Here is a 16,322-nt window from a genome sequence, read left to right as displayed (position 1 = left end):
GCACTAGGGGCTATGACCCCCAAACTGGGAGAACTGAGATCTCTGTCCAGAAGAATGCAGTCCAGGGAACAGCTAAGATACTACGCAGGATCCTCAAGCTCCCAGGCCTCTGGTAGAGGACCTGAGCTTAGAGGAAAAAGGGAATTATTTTTTAATATATATACTGTTTAGCTAATGAGAGCAAGAAAAACATTAGTTTTTTTTTTTCCATTTTGAAAAACACATTATTCAAATTATTTATTATTTGAAATACCAGCACTTTTTTATATTTTTTTTTACTGCTAGCTTAATTAATAGGACAACGACGACAATTACCGTATTTTTAGTTCGAAATAGCCTACATGTAAAGCATATATTTCAAAAAACTAAACAAAAAAGTAAGAAAAAAAGTTTGGGCAACCCAAACACTGCACTACCTCTACAAAAATAAGCTCCACGTGTCCTGTTTGTTTTTGTTTTATTTCTTTATTTTCATATATGGTTTATTTATTTCATGTTACACATACAGTTTATTTAAAGCATGTAATAAGTTTCAGTTTTTGTCTGAATGTCTTGGCTGCTAATTATTAAACTAGATATATTTTCTGGTTTTGGTTGTATTTTCTCATGTTAAATGTTTAATCGGTGTCCATTAGGTTTTTTTTTGTTTGTTTGTTTTTTTTTTATTTTTCTGAATAAAGTGCTGTGCTAATGAGACTGACTGACTGACTGACTGACTGACATCTCATAGGAACTTTTTTTCTGAATTTCTGAAAAGGAAAAAAAACCCCAACAACTATTAATTACACATGATAAAGGTTTCTTTGGAAAAGGTACCCATATTGCACATGGAACATTTTAGAGTGGGGGTATAAAGCATCTTTTAGTCCAGTTGGAACAAAAAGAATTTTGCTCAAGAGGCTAATATATGATCAAGATGTAGTGTGATTGAAGCTATTTTAAAGGGATATGTATACTATACAAGCTGCCATTGGCATTAAGTGGTACCTTTTATGCCCAACATATAAAGCCCAAAGTCTGGTACACTCTGTACATGATGCTTTATGATTCCATGTTACTTTTTATCACCACGCACTGTCCTCAATTGATTCACTGGGGTTGTTATCTAAGTCCTCTTACTGAAGAAACATTTAAAACCATTTTCCAAAGCCTTAATCCACAGGTATAAGTTTTATGATAATGCCTGAAAAGAGCAATAATATTTGGTATACAATGGATGATCCATGGCTCTTACCTGCCAGGCAGCTTCTAGTAACCTTTGTTTGAACTGCGCTAATATTCTCTAATCTAGCTCTCTCACCTTGGCTCCTGGCTCTAATCACCTTACTCAGAGTGAGAGCACCGCTTAAACGAACCGACTTACAGGGTCATTAGGAATAGGTAAATTATTCATTACAAAACGTGCTGTCCCAGTGGGTCACAGGGCTTTCCAACACCAGCTTGGAAGCAGCAGCTCCAGAGTTTCACTTCTAATGATTGACTACAGAGGTGTGGGTCTCATGAAGGGCGTGTAATATAACCAGCTTTGTGTTTGCTCTTGTTGCTCTCCTCTCCTCTCTCTCTCTCTCTCTCTCTCTCTCTCTCTCTCTCTCTCTCTCTCTCTCTCTCTCGCTCTCTCTTTCACTCTCTCCCTGTCTCCCTCAGCGATGCTGGTGGAGCATGGAGGATATGTGTTAATTGCAGATTTTTTGCTGTATCCAAGGCATGTCAATGAAAGTGCCCATCGTCATTCAAGAATATGGGCTTCTTGAAAACCATTTTGAGTTAGCCATCTTTATTATTTGCACCAAACACTTTGTCCTTACCTTGTTTGCCACAGGTTACTGTGAACATTTTCTCCTCCAGTGAATCATAGTTCACAAGGATTCACTGTGTTATGGCTGTCACAGTTGAATGGGATTTGCTTGAACAGTAGTCACATGGCAGTCAAAGGAATGAGACAAAACAGTTCAGGATGCTTGTGCCCTGCTGCCAAAAATGATAGTTCCATGATGCATAATCCCTCAACAGTAATAATCCCGCAACAGTAGAATCGCATGACCACTCTGAACAGATAAACTGACAAAGAGGATCATTGTATGTCAGTTGTTTGTCAGGTTTATAGTTGTTTTGTTCAGGGTAGCAGATGGTTGACAATAGCAGATAATTGTTACTTTCCATAGTTCACGACTGTATATCACAGTTGGATTGTTTGATTTTTGAAAGGCGTCATCTCCAGAATTTGCATTTCAGGAGGGCAGAAATTTTCTTGTTTGCTACTGTTTTGTCAGACCCACCCTTTTACCACTAAAGCCAATCATGAACTGTATTTTTGCTAAAGTAATCTATATGAAACTTATAGAAATATTTTAGTTTTATTTATTAATTTTTTTAATCATGTTTGTAGCTAGTTTTGATGCATGAATAGCTGCAAATACTTTAGGTTATAACTGTGATCCATGTATGCTCTTTGTCATCTATCTCCAAATATGAAAATCACAATATGTAATGAAATTAAAATGAATGGTATCAAAGAGTAGTTCTCATGACTTAAATAGTATTACATCTTCATATACATACAGCGTGTCAAATTAATGACTAGAACGTGGTACTGAAATTTATGATAGCTAGATTCATTCTCTTTGTGGGGCCAGTGCTCAGTGGTTTGACTTGTTTCTGAAGAAGAGCGTGCTGTCCTAAACTCCTCATAGTGCGCAGTGCAGAGCTTTAAATCAGGCTGTTGGGTGGCTGCAGTCTATTCCCCAGACCACGTGGTGTAGTCTTTTTGTCCCTTTCTCTTTGGTACAATAAACTGAAGAATAGCAAATTATTAAAATCTGTTTCTAAGGCTTGAGCTTGGTGTAACTGAGCCAAATGGCCACAAATGTTTGAAGCTTGGCAGATCTTACTACCCACATAGTGTTCAAACCAAAAAAAATTATTATTGTTATTTTCCTTCTTTGTTATACAAATATCTAGTCCAGGCCAGCTTTTATGGTTTGTTGTCTTGTTTTGGAATGATAGGAATGGTTAAACAAACATGAAACATGAAAAGCCAAACGTACTTAACCAGGAAAGGAATCTTAAGTGGAGGTTTTTTTGGTTTTTTTTTTTTTCTGTGCCACCCTACAGTTGTTTTTTTTGGGGGTTTTTTCCTCCTCTCTCCCTCCTGTCACCTGCCCTTTCCACACTTAATGTGAACTCTGACAAACGAGCACTAGAGTTGCAGAGCTGTGCCCGTAATGAGCACCCTGCCTCAATGGGGTCACAGTGGGGTAAGCGAGACCAGCTACAGTGTGTTCCTGCTGACCTATCCACTACCTGCCGCTCTAATGACTCATATTTTAGCTCCTGCATCCGTGACAAATGGCTGAGCTCTAAAAGCCCTGTCCATGGTGCTGAAACCCCTCTGGTGATATATGGCCGTGTCGGCCTGATAAATCCCTTGCATCATTCGCATTGTGACGGCGATTCATCACCTGTGGGAGTTCATAGTTTGGGAATCCATATTGGATTTTTAATGAAAAAGAATATAATGCAATTTAAAATCAATCAGTTTTGTGATACCCTCCCCACGCCTTCCCCTCCACCCCCAACCCTCTGCCATTGTACAACCCCAGTCATCAGCTAGACATGCCAGTGAATAACACAACAATGGGACTGGGGTTAAAACTGCATTCAAGGGCAGGCACTGTAATTGTGTTTGTACACACAAAGCTGTTTATTATTTGATGTTCAGATGGTGATGGGTAAATGTTTGTGAAGCTGACTTTTTAAAGCAAGCATGGAGTCTGTGATTTGTGTTTAAAAGGAGACCAGGTCAACTCTGATGTCCCAGTGCCTTAAAAAAAAAGTTCATCGCCTTGCTGAGATTAACAAGTTTATTTTTTGCACAAGTTTAGGTAGCAGCAAGATGTTTATGCTGTTTACGATGTCAGACACCTTTTAATAAGAACACCAGTTTGTGGTTTTCGGTATAAATGTATTTTTTGTCACAAAGTGTTGTACATCATGTTCTGTAGAATTTTGTGGTCTACTCTATGAACATAGTCCATCGTAAAGTTTACTTAGTTTACTTTCCCACTGAAACAGAACAAATAGTATTGCTACAAGCCCACAATAGAAACAAAAGCCACTATGGCTTTGCATTATACGTGAACAGTCAGGCATCTGGTGCAGCCTTTTATGTTCTGTGCCTTGAATCTGCCTGAAGAAACCGCTCTCTCCAGGCAGCCCAATCTGGGCCATGTTGATTCCCACGTGTGACATTTACACTAAAGGAGGTTTTGAGTGGAGACATCAGTGTCATCGAATGTTCTGGAACTACACCTGAATGCCTCTGAATCCATTCTGCAGTGATCTAGCAGTGTTACTCGGATAGTCAGTCACACATTCTTGTGTCCATTTCATCCCATCTCATAATTTTCCTAGAAGAGTTTTAGATGGTTGTTTTGAAGTCTATTGATGTGGCATTCTCTTCAGGCCTGCAGATTTGAAGGAGCTGGGCAAGGGTACAGGGGCTCGGACGCAGTGCTGTCCCTGCTGTTTCATCACCTAACTTTCTGTAGAGACGATCACTCCTCAGAGATATGTAGGTGAGCAAACAGGCCACAGCAGATGCAATTAAAAGCAGACCAATGGCGTTGATCACCACCACTTCTCTCCTGTCAGATTTCCCCACTGAAGTAGCTTGCTCTGTTGTACTGACATTTATACAATTTCTTAAATGCCCCTTTTGCAAATCTGTAATTTCTACACATACCTCATACTGTGTCAGTGGGTGTAAGTGTGTGAGATTGAAAATTTTTACATCTGAAGGCACACGTGCCGTGAACTGTAAGGAAGGGTAATTTGAGACAGATTTGATATTTGACCACTTGATGTTTGACACAAAGCTGCTCTTAGGAGGTACCCAAGAAATCTTTACTGAATGTGACGATATCACTTCAGTTTGTACATGTAAAGATCCGTTTAAAGCTTCTGGAAAGAACCCATTTACTACCACTGAAACAGATCTCATGTCTGCCCCTATAAGATTGTGCACAATGCAGGTGTACTGGCCTGCCTCATTCTCTGAAATGCCATATATGTCAAGTGTTCCTTCAGGATGCATGAAATACTTGCTTGACGCCATTCTTGGAAGGATTTTTTCTCCTGAAGGGTTGATCCAGTAAATTTCTGAATCTGGCTCTGCAAACGCCCTGCAGTGGAAGGACACTGTTTGCCCACTACCCACACTGACAAGTTCTGGAAGGCTTTCTGGAGCGATAACTGGGAGACATGTGTCTACCATTTCACGGAAGTGCACATGTCTGACTTGTCGACCTTCAAACTCTGGTGGTCCCATGCACAAGAGAGCATCAGACTCCATGAAGCGGATCTTGGTCTTGTTCATGTTGATCCAACGGACTACACAGTCGCAGTAGATTGGGTTGGAGTGCAAGCTTACCTCCTGGAGGCTGGGCAAGGACTCTATTGTGACTTGATGAAGTGCACTGAGGGCATTATTGTTCAGCATCAATGTTTCAAGCCTAGGCAGCTTATGGAAAGCATTAGGGTGGATGTAGGATAGTCTGGGGTTGTTAGTTGCCTCAATCTTTGTTAGCTCAGGAAGGTTGGCGACAGCAAAACCATCAATCGAAACCAGCTCTGGCATGCTGTTGATGCCTAACTCTTTCATATGGATCATGTCCACAAAGTCACCTCGACGGATTCGCTCAATGGGATTCTTATTGAGATCTAGAAACTTGAGGGTGTGGACATTTCTGAGGGCCATTTGGGGTACCTTTGTAAATTTGTTGTCATAAAATGAGATACTTTCCAATTTATAGAGGCCAAGCAGAGCATTATCAGGAATTTCACCAAGGTTCATTCTAGCTAGTACAAGACTACGGAGATTGGAAAGGTGCTCAAAATTCATATCTGCTATTTGGGCAATTGGATTTTCCCCCATCATCAATATTTCCAGTTGGCTAAGAGGATGGAACCACTCTTTTCTGATCAGCCTGAGTTGGTTTGAGTTGAGATGAAGCCTCAAAAGGTTATCGAGTCCTTGAAAAGCCCCAGGACTGATCTGAGAGAGTAGGTTATGGTTGACATAGAGCTCCTGAAGGTTTGGTAAGTGTGCAAGGCAGTTGTCATGAAGACTGCTAATCCGGTTTTCCTCCAGGTGCAAGGACAACAGCTGAGCAAGATGACCTAGATATATATCTCTAAGAGAAGATATGTTGTTCTGAGATAGGTCCACTTCAGTTAAGTTAGCCAAGTCGTTTAATGGTTTATCAATCTTGGCAATGTTGTTGCTCTGCAACAGTAGCACCTGTGTATCTGCAGGTAGCTTTTCAGGAAGAGACTGAAGTCCTAAATCATTACAGTCCACAGTTTGGACCTCCATGTAATTAGATGAAGGTGAGAACCAGGGTCGAATTCCACATTTGCACAGCCTGAGGCATGTCACGGACCACTCAGGCGATTGAACAGAGCCGGTCAATACAAGTCCTGCTAACAAATAAACCACAAACAGTGGATCTTTCATCTTGGACTTCTTCCCCTCAGCAACTAAATAGTCCTTATGGAGTGTAGGGTTAATGCTGTTAACTTTACAAGTACAGTGTCATTTGTTACAGTGACAACAAGCTTTTTTTCTGCTGACACCAAGTCCCTGAAGCATCGGTATCTTTTCGTGTTGTCCTTGGCAGTAAGGAGCAACCTTTCAGTTTACCTGGGGTGAGGTTGTCAAGCTGGTTGCACATGTGAAGGTCAGTGTATCCTTTAGGGAGTGGAAATGGTAGGCGGTTTGAGTTTCTGAAGGGGATGCATCACTCTGTCTGCCATCGTTATTATCCCCAATCAGTCACACACATCAATTTCCATCTGCAGAAAATGGGAGACAGGAGAAATGTAATGAATACAATGTTACATTATGGGGAACGCTGAGCAGTATTGGCATTTAAGAATATTGAAAAATATTGATGCCAAGTGAGATTTTTATTGCTTTTTTCCACTTACTATCAGAAAATAAACTATGATGGCTTTGACGTCGTACATTACCCCATCAAAGACACTTCTTGTGATAAACTAAAATAACCAGGGCATCTGTTGTGTTTGAAGCTTAGCTCAATGGGGTGTGTGGAAGTATTTTCATACTCAGTATATTTAGGTCTTGCTGTACATTGGTACAGTATACTGTAGATTATTTATCAAAATGTATAAATTTTACCCTGCTTGACTGAACTATTTATTTGGCATTTTTCATCATTATTATACACTTGCAAAGTTATGTCAAATGTCAGAATTTAGTTTATTTAATAACTGTAAGCATTTATAGTCTACTGAAGGCAGAATTGTTTATATAATTGAAACCTATAGTCATTAAAACCAGCTGAATAAACCGAGAGGCAATTATTTCACATCATTGGTCATAATAACAGTCACTGTATCTACTGTGACACCTGCGGTTGGGCATGGCAGGCTCACCCCACTCTGAGGGGGAAAAGAATCACGCTTTAAATTTAGACTTTTTTCTGTTATGTTGCTTTACATATTGCTGTATGAAAGCAGCCTGCGGAAGCATAATAGTGAAAATATAGACACCTTTTCAAATTGCTGAATATGAAAACGCGTCGCGTGGACTAATTTTCAGACTGTCACCCATATCCTATTTCAGAACATAAACAGGGTCCTCAGTAAGGCCCCTAGTGCTTGCTGCAGTTACATTATGCAGAAGGAACTGGAAGAGAGCTCTTCCAGGTAACCGTATACTGTAGCTTAGCCTGTGTTGCTGCCATGTGTTGATATTCTGATTAATTTGTAACCTTGAGAGCAGAAGCCTTGGTGCTCCATGCCATCGTGAGATGAAGCTGTCTGTAGTACTGCAGGAGCATCTTTGTCGTGCCCCCTCCTCCCTATGACAGTAGGCATACATTAGGCTGCTTATGGCAGTGAGTCAACATGGGCAGGTGGGAACAAGGCTTGCTTGCCTATCTATCTATTTCTTTATTTATTTATTCCCCTTTTTTTCTGCATGGCCATCTGTTTAAAGCAGAGACCTGGTTTAATCCACACTAAGACCACGGCCCAGGAACGTTCTGACTTGAATGTGATCATGGAGTGCTACGGGTCATTGAAGAAGTAATGGCGGCATGTAATATTTGAACATATTTACAAGTGTGTACTGTGAGTGCCTTGCACAGGTGCCTTCTCTTTGTTGTCGAGGCTAGAGTACCAATGATTAAACGTGAGTGCCAAAGCCTTGTGATGTGCACCGTCACACCCAGTGTATGCATTTCTCTTCTGTTCAAACCCTGAGCTCCACCAAGGCTCACAAACAATAATCAAATTAGTTCCTGTGTTTCCTACCTGTGAATACTGCGAGCTTTCCCTGCTTTCTGTGTAATGTTGCGCTTACTTGATTTAGTGGGGATGAGACCTGAGTGGGTGGAAATGCTCTGTAAACCTACAGTGCATGCTGTACATGTTTCTGAGTAGTTAAGACTTCTTTGGATAACTTTTTTTGGGGTTTTTTTGTTTGTTTTTTTTTTTTTTTTTTTTTTTTTTTGGTCTTTTTTTTTGGTCTTTTTTTTTGTATCTATACTGTGCATCTGTGCAGTATGTTAATAAGACTCCCGTTTATGATGCACTATACAATATATAACAATTATACATTAATACATTTTGGAACTCCAGTGATGATTTGTGACAGTCTGTAGAGCAATGTTAGTAATGCCTGGGCTGTTTCTACATGGAACTATTAAGTCCATCCCCCATTTACAAAGCAACAACATCTTTTGTTTCGTAGACATTTATGGCCTCTGATATACAGCAGTATGTCAAAATTGCAGTTATAGAGAGAAGCACTTATCAGAATCCCAGGCCTCCACTTTTCTCTGAGCACCTTAATTCAACTGCACATAAAATGGCTCTGCTTTGCTCAGTTTTATTCAGAAGCCTGGAGTGAGAAATTGCTTCGCAATAGTGAGGATGTGTGCGAGGAGAAATGAAGGCGACACTGACATTACAAAGACATTTATACCACAGCTCAAGTTCCCGGTCTTTCTGTTTTTTGAAAAATGTAAAGTAAATTGGGGCTAAGTGAGGAAAATGCATGCTACATCAAGAATTCCTGCTTGTATTGGTGAAGTAACTGGTACATGACTGAAATGGTAGGTCTAGGTCTTCCCTATCAATCAACAAAATTTGATCTACCCCTTTAAGCTGTTAAACAACTGTTCTAATGTTTAGTATGGAAGAACCTGAAGGAAACTCACAGCAAATAAAAATGTTTTAAAAAACTACAAATGTAGTTTGAGCATTATATAAAAAGGAATTTGATGATGATGATGATGATAATGTCTTTCAAGAGCTCAGGGTTGCTGTACAGTTCAACAAAACAAAGTAAAGCATGAGCATGCATTTAAGCACAAATGAACAGGCAACAAAACTACAAATCTATGAGATAGTGACAGAATAGTGCAGGGTGTAGAGGCAGGTTTTTAGTACAGTTTTAAATGAAGAAATGGCTGAGCAGTCACGTAAATATTGGGTCAGGCAGTTCCACAGTTTATGGGCCATAGCACTGAAGGACCTGCCAGCCCAGAAGAGAGCCTGTGTGGAGATTTGCTATTAAACTCAACCCCATTCAGCCTGAAGTTCTTTGCACCTAGAATGATGATGCCTGCCACTAAGGCACTGTTAATGAAAGAAGTGTTTGCAGAGATAGGAATTAAATACTATTTCATTTCATGGTAATGACCTCATGTGGGATACTAGCAGTACGTGCAAGCCTATTGTTTGACTCAAAACATTCTTCATCACCAACACTACAGTAATCCATTAGCACTGCAGTAACTCTAACCCAAATGAACCCCCCCCCCCACCCACCAATTAACAAGCTAAGGTAAATAAGTGTGCGTTTCTGAGACTTTTCAGCAATGTTCGGTATCACCATAACTTTTTAGCAAGTATTATTTACTACAGTGCTCCATACAAAAGCACATGTTTCTTCACTGTTCTATCCTGATAGTATAGCATTTTACAAACACTGCCATTGTGTTGTTGAGTGTGGTAGGATTTCTGAGGGGTTGTTTTTATAGAGCTTAGATTTAAAGTAGCCCAGAATTAGCAAAGAGACAGTGCTGATAAAGGTACAAATAAAGTGGCTCTGCTCTCGGCTCCTCTGTTCTGCTCAGCTAGCAAATATGTAGCACAATCGCTATTAATTATGCTTGACTATGGCTGACGGGATCCCTGAGGATGTTTAAACTTTTTCTGCATACTATTATTAATCTTCATTTTAGGCTTGTATATCATCTGCGGTCCTTCCTATGGTTTTCACGTGTCCTGTCTTCTATGGCCTTTTATCACTTGCAACACCACATTAAACCTCTTCTGTCCTTTCTGTGTTTGAATATGAATAGGATCATATTTCAAAAGAAAGTCCTGTCCACCTCTCTCTCTCTCTCTCTCTCTCTCTCACGCCCTCCATCTCTCTCTCACGCCCTCCATCTCTCCCAAACTACCCCAGCGCCTTCAGTCTCTTGCGGTCACTCCTCTATGTTTTGTAGATTTTAGGCTATTAATGTGCTGTGTGAACGAGCATGCAGGTGACTTTTGCTTCCAGAGTTGATTACACAAGCTGACCTTTTTCTGTCTCTCTGTTTGAGCTGCCGCTGAGCTGCTGCAGCCTCTGTCTAATCTGTAGACTCTGGACGGGTAACGTACTTAGGCAGCTTTTTAGGACTGCTTCCATTGAAGATGTTTAATGGCATACCAAAATGCTACATGATGTACATTTAAGCCAGACACACCGTATCCTGACTTAAACACAGCTGCTCGTAGCCCTGCATATCCAGGGCAAAAAAAAAAAACAACCCAAAAAACGACGACATACACTAAACAATTTTCTGACGTTTACATTTTCACTGAACCTTCTGAAGATTGCCAGCCTGAAGTGAGACCGATGGAAGAAGCTCAGCGTGGCAACGCCGTGCCCTGAGCTCCACACAGAACTGAGCAACACAGGGTTCTGTGGTTCTGTCCAAATGTGAGTCAGTGTTGCTGGCTGGCCAGAGAAAAGGGGAGAAGGGGGAGGAGCTGCTCGGCGGGCAAACGCGAGGCGCGTTCCGTTTGCCGGAGCAGCACGGTTGCCGTAGGCATCAGGGGGAGACTGGTGTGCACTTCAGAGAGGCAGCCTGCACTGCTAAAGCTGTGTCTTAGGGTGTGTGGCTGTGTGTGCTAAAGTCAGAAAGAGGAACTCAAACTCCAAATGAAAACCTTTCACAACTGCAGTATAATGCCCAGGTCTTAAAACAGAGCGAAGGAGGTACAAGTCAAATGTAGTTTAATATAACAATTTATCATTCAGTTACAGTTTGAAAAAATAGTGAAAATCAAAGGATCAAAATCAAAGCCATGACTCAATTCACTAGAATGAATCCTTGTATTGCTCTATTCATAAATATGTTGCATTTTATTTACTTTCTATTTATGTGTTCTATAGAACAGAATAATGTTCCATGACTGTTGACTTGACTTCCATAGATCTTCATTCTAAAATCAAAACTATCTAATAGTCCTTTAGCTTAGGGGAATTTCACATGTCTTCCACACTGACTTTGAGCTGAAAGTCAGTTCTGTTTCCCCAGAATCCTATATCATTCCCAGCAGTCATCGTTCTCCTTCATACCTGTGGAGTGCATCTGACTGCTAGTCATTATGTCATCGCTTCAAACCACATCCACAAGCCAAACTAAGGCTAGATAGGAAAAAAGCTCACCCTGAAGACCAAAGGAGAACCAGGCTACTCACACAGGTCCTAAAAATAATGTGCCTTTTTTTTTTTGGTTGCTGTATGGCTCCGAAGCCTCACCTCCGCATTGCAATGCTGCTTGAACCCCCTCATCACACACGAAAGCCATGACTCATATGAGTAGAGAAGAGCTTACCATAGAGAGTGAGCCTCCGAGTCTGCGGCGGGAGATGTATTCCACCCTTCGCCGTGGTCAGCAATCACAGCTCAGCTCAGCGGCGGTACCCCTGTGATCAGTGCTGAGGGAGATAAAGCATGAGGTAGATCCGCCAGCCCGCCTCTGACACACAGCACCGGGATTTGCTGCGAGTGTGCCAACGCTTCCCTCTCTCTCTCTCTCTCTCTCTCTCACTCTCGCTCGCTCGCTCTGACTGAAAACACTGTGGCAGAGAGTGTAGCTGGAGTGTGCGTTCCAACCGCTACTCAAACGCCACTGTGTGTGTGTTCCGCTTCTGACAACACACTCGCACACATGTAAACCAGCCTCCCCAAGGACTGACAAATCACCACCCATCTTCCAAGCATTCTCTCTAAGCTGGTTGGATGAGCAAAGCTGTCAATCACGGCAGAGCTCTCTGAGAGGACTAAGTTGTGGGGAAAGAAGCACGCAGTGTAGCTCTTGTTTCTCTCTCTCATTCTCCCCCCCCCCCTTGTGCTTTTTTTTTTTTTTTTTGCTCTCTTTATCTTTCACCCCCTGATCTCTCTCACTTTCTCAGTGTCTTCCTTAGTGTGACGAAGCTTTGCTTCATGCGGTGCACTGCTGAGGCTGCAGTGAGCTGGTGACCCTGTTAAGGACGCTTTTCCTAAGGTGCCATTTTGCCTGAGGCAGGCCCTGAACCAAATGCTAAATTCTACCATTTCTCCATCACACACTCTTATAGTCCACAAACAGTTTATCATATATTTTCATATCATGTATTTTACCTAACCTCTATGCTTTGTACTTGAAAGCTCTGTAATACAACTTTGGTTGGGGGGGGAAGCCCAACGTGATTCCGAAACATCTATTAAAATTAATGGTTATTACTAGTAGTAGTGTTTCAGTTTTGTTTTCTAAGCCCCACACACCAGATTCCTGAGCTTCTGATCTTTTACAGTTTAATCCTGCTGGATGAATTGAAATGCACTCTCCCTGCTTCCTATTTGAAACCTTGGCAAAATGGAGGGCTGTCAATGACGGGTAGCAGTCATGGTCTTGCTGAGAGCCTTTAGCCTTGTGTGACTTTGTAAATAAATAAGGACACAATGATGGATTATCCACTGTAACAATATAGAATTACATTAGTCTTTGCATAGGTTGAAGCTTAGTTCAAGCTAGCAGCAGTCACGGTGCTGCTCTAGCATTTACCGTCCTTCCTCGTTTGCCGATTTCTCCTTTCAAAGGGGTTATATACTTTTTGTTCATTTCTAAGAGGTTTCTTGAGTCCCTGAAGGACCATGTTGTTCAGCTGTTTACCCCGAAATGATGGGCAGATTCTGACATGATGCTAGAAGAGTGGAGCATTAGAGAGTATATCAGGAAAAAGCCTGCTGTCTGAGTGAGTAGTTTGCCATTAGGATCAGTGACTTGTATTCCAATGGTATTTTTCCACTTGCATTTATTGGTAGCTATTAAGGTCAGCTAAATGATCGAATAATATATCTAAAAGGGATTTAGGGAGAAAACATTATAAGAGGTTTTCTTTGAAGTTCTTTGAAATCAAAAGCTTTCCTTGTGTTAAGACCTCATTTAGCACAGGTGTTTTATCAAACTGCTGAACGCGGATACTTAATTTTTCCTAATTGTTATTGTGGAAGTAATGTATTCCTCTAAGACCAGTTTTTTTTTTTTTTTTTTTTTTTTTTTTTTTTTTTTGCAGGTCCCCCAAGAACCCAAAACAAAAGATCATTAAGCGAGTAATTGCCCTTGAGGGAGACTTTATCAAGTAAGTTGAGTTTATTAATATATTCATTATTCCGAAATGTAATGTACTCACATTTGCCCTGTTTGTGGTGTTGTGTGTCACATGTGACCTGTCTAGGTTAGAGAATTTTAGCACACACGCATAGTGCAATTTCCAGTTATATCCCGAACATGCATTGGTAAATGGCTCTCATATTTTTACTGCATTTTATGTCTTTGGTATTATGTCAGACACTTCGGAGAGCAAACTACATAAAAGCTGTGATCACATGTAATAGCCCAGTCCCGACACATTCATCCTGAACCTCAAGCTCAGTGAACGTGGATTAATGGTCGCACCTCTCATTAAACTTGCCGCATTCATCTGTGTCACAGCTCAAGGTGATTGTTCGATTAGCGGCTAAAATGGCAGCCCTGATGGGTCTATGAAGTTGATTAACGTCACAATGATTAGAAGATACATAGGCGGGTTTTTATGAAATGGTCTTTAGTGTGGGCGGGGGCAGGTTCTGTGAGAGCTGAAAGGAGTAGTTTAATGACTCCTTAGACCCCATCAGTTGGAAGGAGGGTCATTTAGTATTGGCTGTGCTGTCAGTACACACTACACGCAGTGTTGCGTAATGCTTTATTTTAGGTCACAATAACAATAATAATGAGGGGCTTTTTTTTACCATGTTAACCATTTCGTAAACTTACTACACATTTTTATAAACTCATTACACATTTTACATGATAATTACAAAGCGTGTTTTAAGGGTTATAAATTAGTTGCTTGTCAACAATGACAGAATAGGATGAACTTGTTTTGAACATAATGACTTCATATCTCAGGAACTCCATACATAAAGTATATTAATTTGGCATATTGAGCAATAATTAGACATTGGTAGTTTCTGAGTGACCACAATTGAGGATCTAAATGTTCAGTGTTTGACTGTTACTTCAGACACAAAGTTTTTACATAGAATTTTAAAAATCATGGCTCTTTTGTTGTTTTTGAATATGTGTGTCTTTTGTGATTTTTGTGAGTCCTTTTTGAATGTGTGAGTCCTTGTTAATACGTGAGTCTTTTGTGAACATGTGAGTCGGGTGAATATACAAGTCCTGGGTATGTGAGTAGCGTGGCTAAACCGGGCCTTTCTTCTCCTCGTCCTGCTCCAGTCCCAGAGAACCATTACATTTATGAGACCGATATGAGACATCAGCATGTCTCAAATATGCCAAAGGAAAACAGATCACCCTTGGTTCATAGAAGTTGATCATTGATGTAAAATTTAAGTTGCGGATGAAACAGAAGTATATTGCACTTGGACCTATGTCATGTTCGACCTGTAACGTGTAAAGCTACATGTACATTCATCCATTTCAGTGTATTGTGTACGTTTGACTAATGCCAGTACTTGGGAGGCTAAAAGAACTGCATTTAACTCCAACTCTTTTGTCTGTTGTCAGGACTCTGGGCTATAAAAACCGTTATGTAAGAGTTCCAGATGGGCATCTATGGATTGAGGGAGATCATTATGGACACAGCTTTGACAGCAATACTTTTGGACCGGTAAATGAGTCATGTGTCTCACACAAAGAGGTGTATTCATTTTTAGTTGACAAAAGAATGAACTGCACTTAGAATTTTGCAAGCATAATTATTTCCTTTGTGTTAACACAGAAATGCATCTTCAGACAGCAGATGATAAGATGCACTTCATTGCCTATTGATAAATACAGAGGAAGATTGTAGCTTCCTAGAGCATTTGTGTACAGCCTTGCTGAGCTTAGCTGCCCTCCTATGGTGGTGCAGAGACCATGGGGCTAGGCGACTCTTTGGAATTGGCTCTTTGCTTTAGAGTCCTTTAAATGCATTAAAGAAGGGAACACTGCTTTATTCTTCATTTTTCTCTGTTTTAATTCTGTATACTGAAGTGGGGTGGCAGCAGTTCTTTTATCTGTCAGAAGTGTTTCTCCAGAAAACCTTTTTTGATATTCAGCTGCTTGTATTGAAGGACATCTTTTGGGTTATGACCAGCGAAATGGCTTTGAAAGACAAGCTGCCTAAATTCTTTTTCTCACCGAGGCCTTGGTTGAGTCGTTAACCACGCTGTCGCCTCAGGCTCTTGGCGAGATTGCGCTGTTTGTCCTCTGGCACTTTTTTTTTTTTTTTAAATGATGGTTCCTGACTGGAGGCAAATGAGTAAGTTTCTCACTATAGTCAACTTCTAGGGTGTCTGTTCCATGTCCTCATCCAGGACCGCTTGCTACAGCATACAGCAATGCATAAGGAGAGTTTGCAAAACCACAGCATCAGCTCATGCTCATGCTCATAATAGATGTTTCCGGTTTGTTTGTTTGTTTGTTTATCGGTGAGAAAGGGGGAAGTTGTTTCTTTTTTTCCTCAATACATAGTGTATAAATGAAACAAGCATATTTATAATTAAACCTTTAAAGACCTATTGTGTTGTACAATACTGCTTTTGTGAAATCATTGGTATCTGGTGTTATTGGATACTGTTCTGAGACCCAAGTAAGTCCAAGGCTTCAGTTTGTGCTTTTTCAGTTGGAACTCACTTGGCCTTCTCAAAAGACAAGAGCATTTCCAACATTATATATCCCAGAAGGCTTGTGGGCTCCAGCTCCAAA

General features: G+C 40.7%; 2 protein-coding genes across 4 annotated transcripts in view; one reads left to right on the top strand and one right to left on the bottom strand.

Annotated features, from left to right (window-relative positions):
- The window catches only part of immp2l (inner mitochondrial membrane peptidase subunit 2), a 60,349-nt gene that overhangs the window by 33,177 nt on the left and 10,850 nt on the right, over positions 1-16,322 (top strand). For 2 of the 3 annotated variants that reach the window (XM_027024559.2, XM_027024560.2), the window contains exons 4-5: positions 13,645-13,710; positions 15,141-15,243. In XM_027024559.2, coding sequence (XP_026880360.2) covers positions 13,645-13,710; positions 15,141-15,243 — 169 coding nt within the window. The remainder of the gene's footprint in view (positions 1-13,644; positions 13,711-15,140; positions 15,244-16,322) is intronic. The other variant, XM_027024561.2, reaches the window with a different exon arrangement.
- On the bottom strand, positions 3,847-12,278 carry lrrn3a (leucine rich repeat neuronal 3a). Its single transcript, XM_027024552.2, has 2 exons — positions 11,922-12,278; positions 3,847-6,852 (listed from the first exon to the last, which is right to left on the bottom strand). Exon 2 carries the CDS (start codon positions 6,512-6,514, stop codon positions 4,418-4,420), a length of 2,097 nt encoding a protein of 698 aa, XP_026880353.1. The 5' UTR covers positions 6,515-6,852; positions 11,922-12,278; the 3' UTR covers positions 3,847-4,417.

This window comes from Electrophorus electricus, chromosome 12 (genome assembly GCF_013358815.1).
Source record: "Electrophorus electricus isolate fEleEle1 chromosome 12, fEleEle1.pri, whole genome shotgun sequence".
Lineage (NCBI taxonomy): Eukaryota > Metazoa > Chordata > Actinopteri > Gymnotiformes > Gymnotidae > Electrophorus > Electrophorus electricus.
This window is presented reverse-complemented; position numbering and strand designations above follow the sequence as displayed.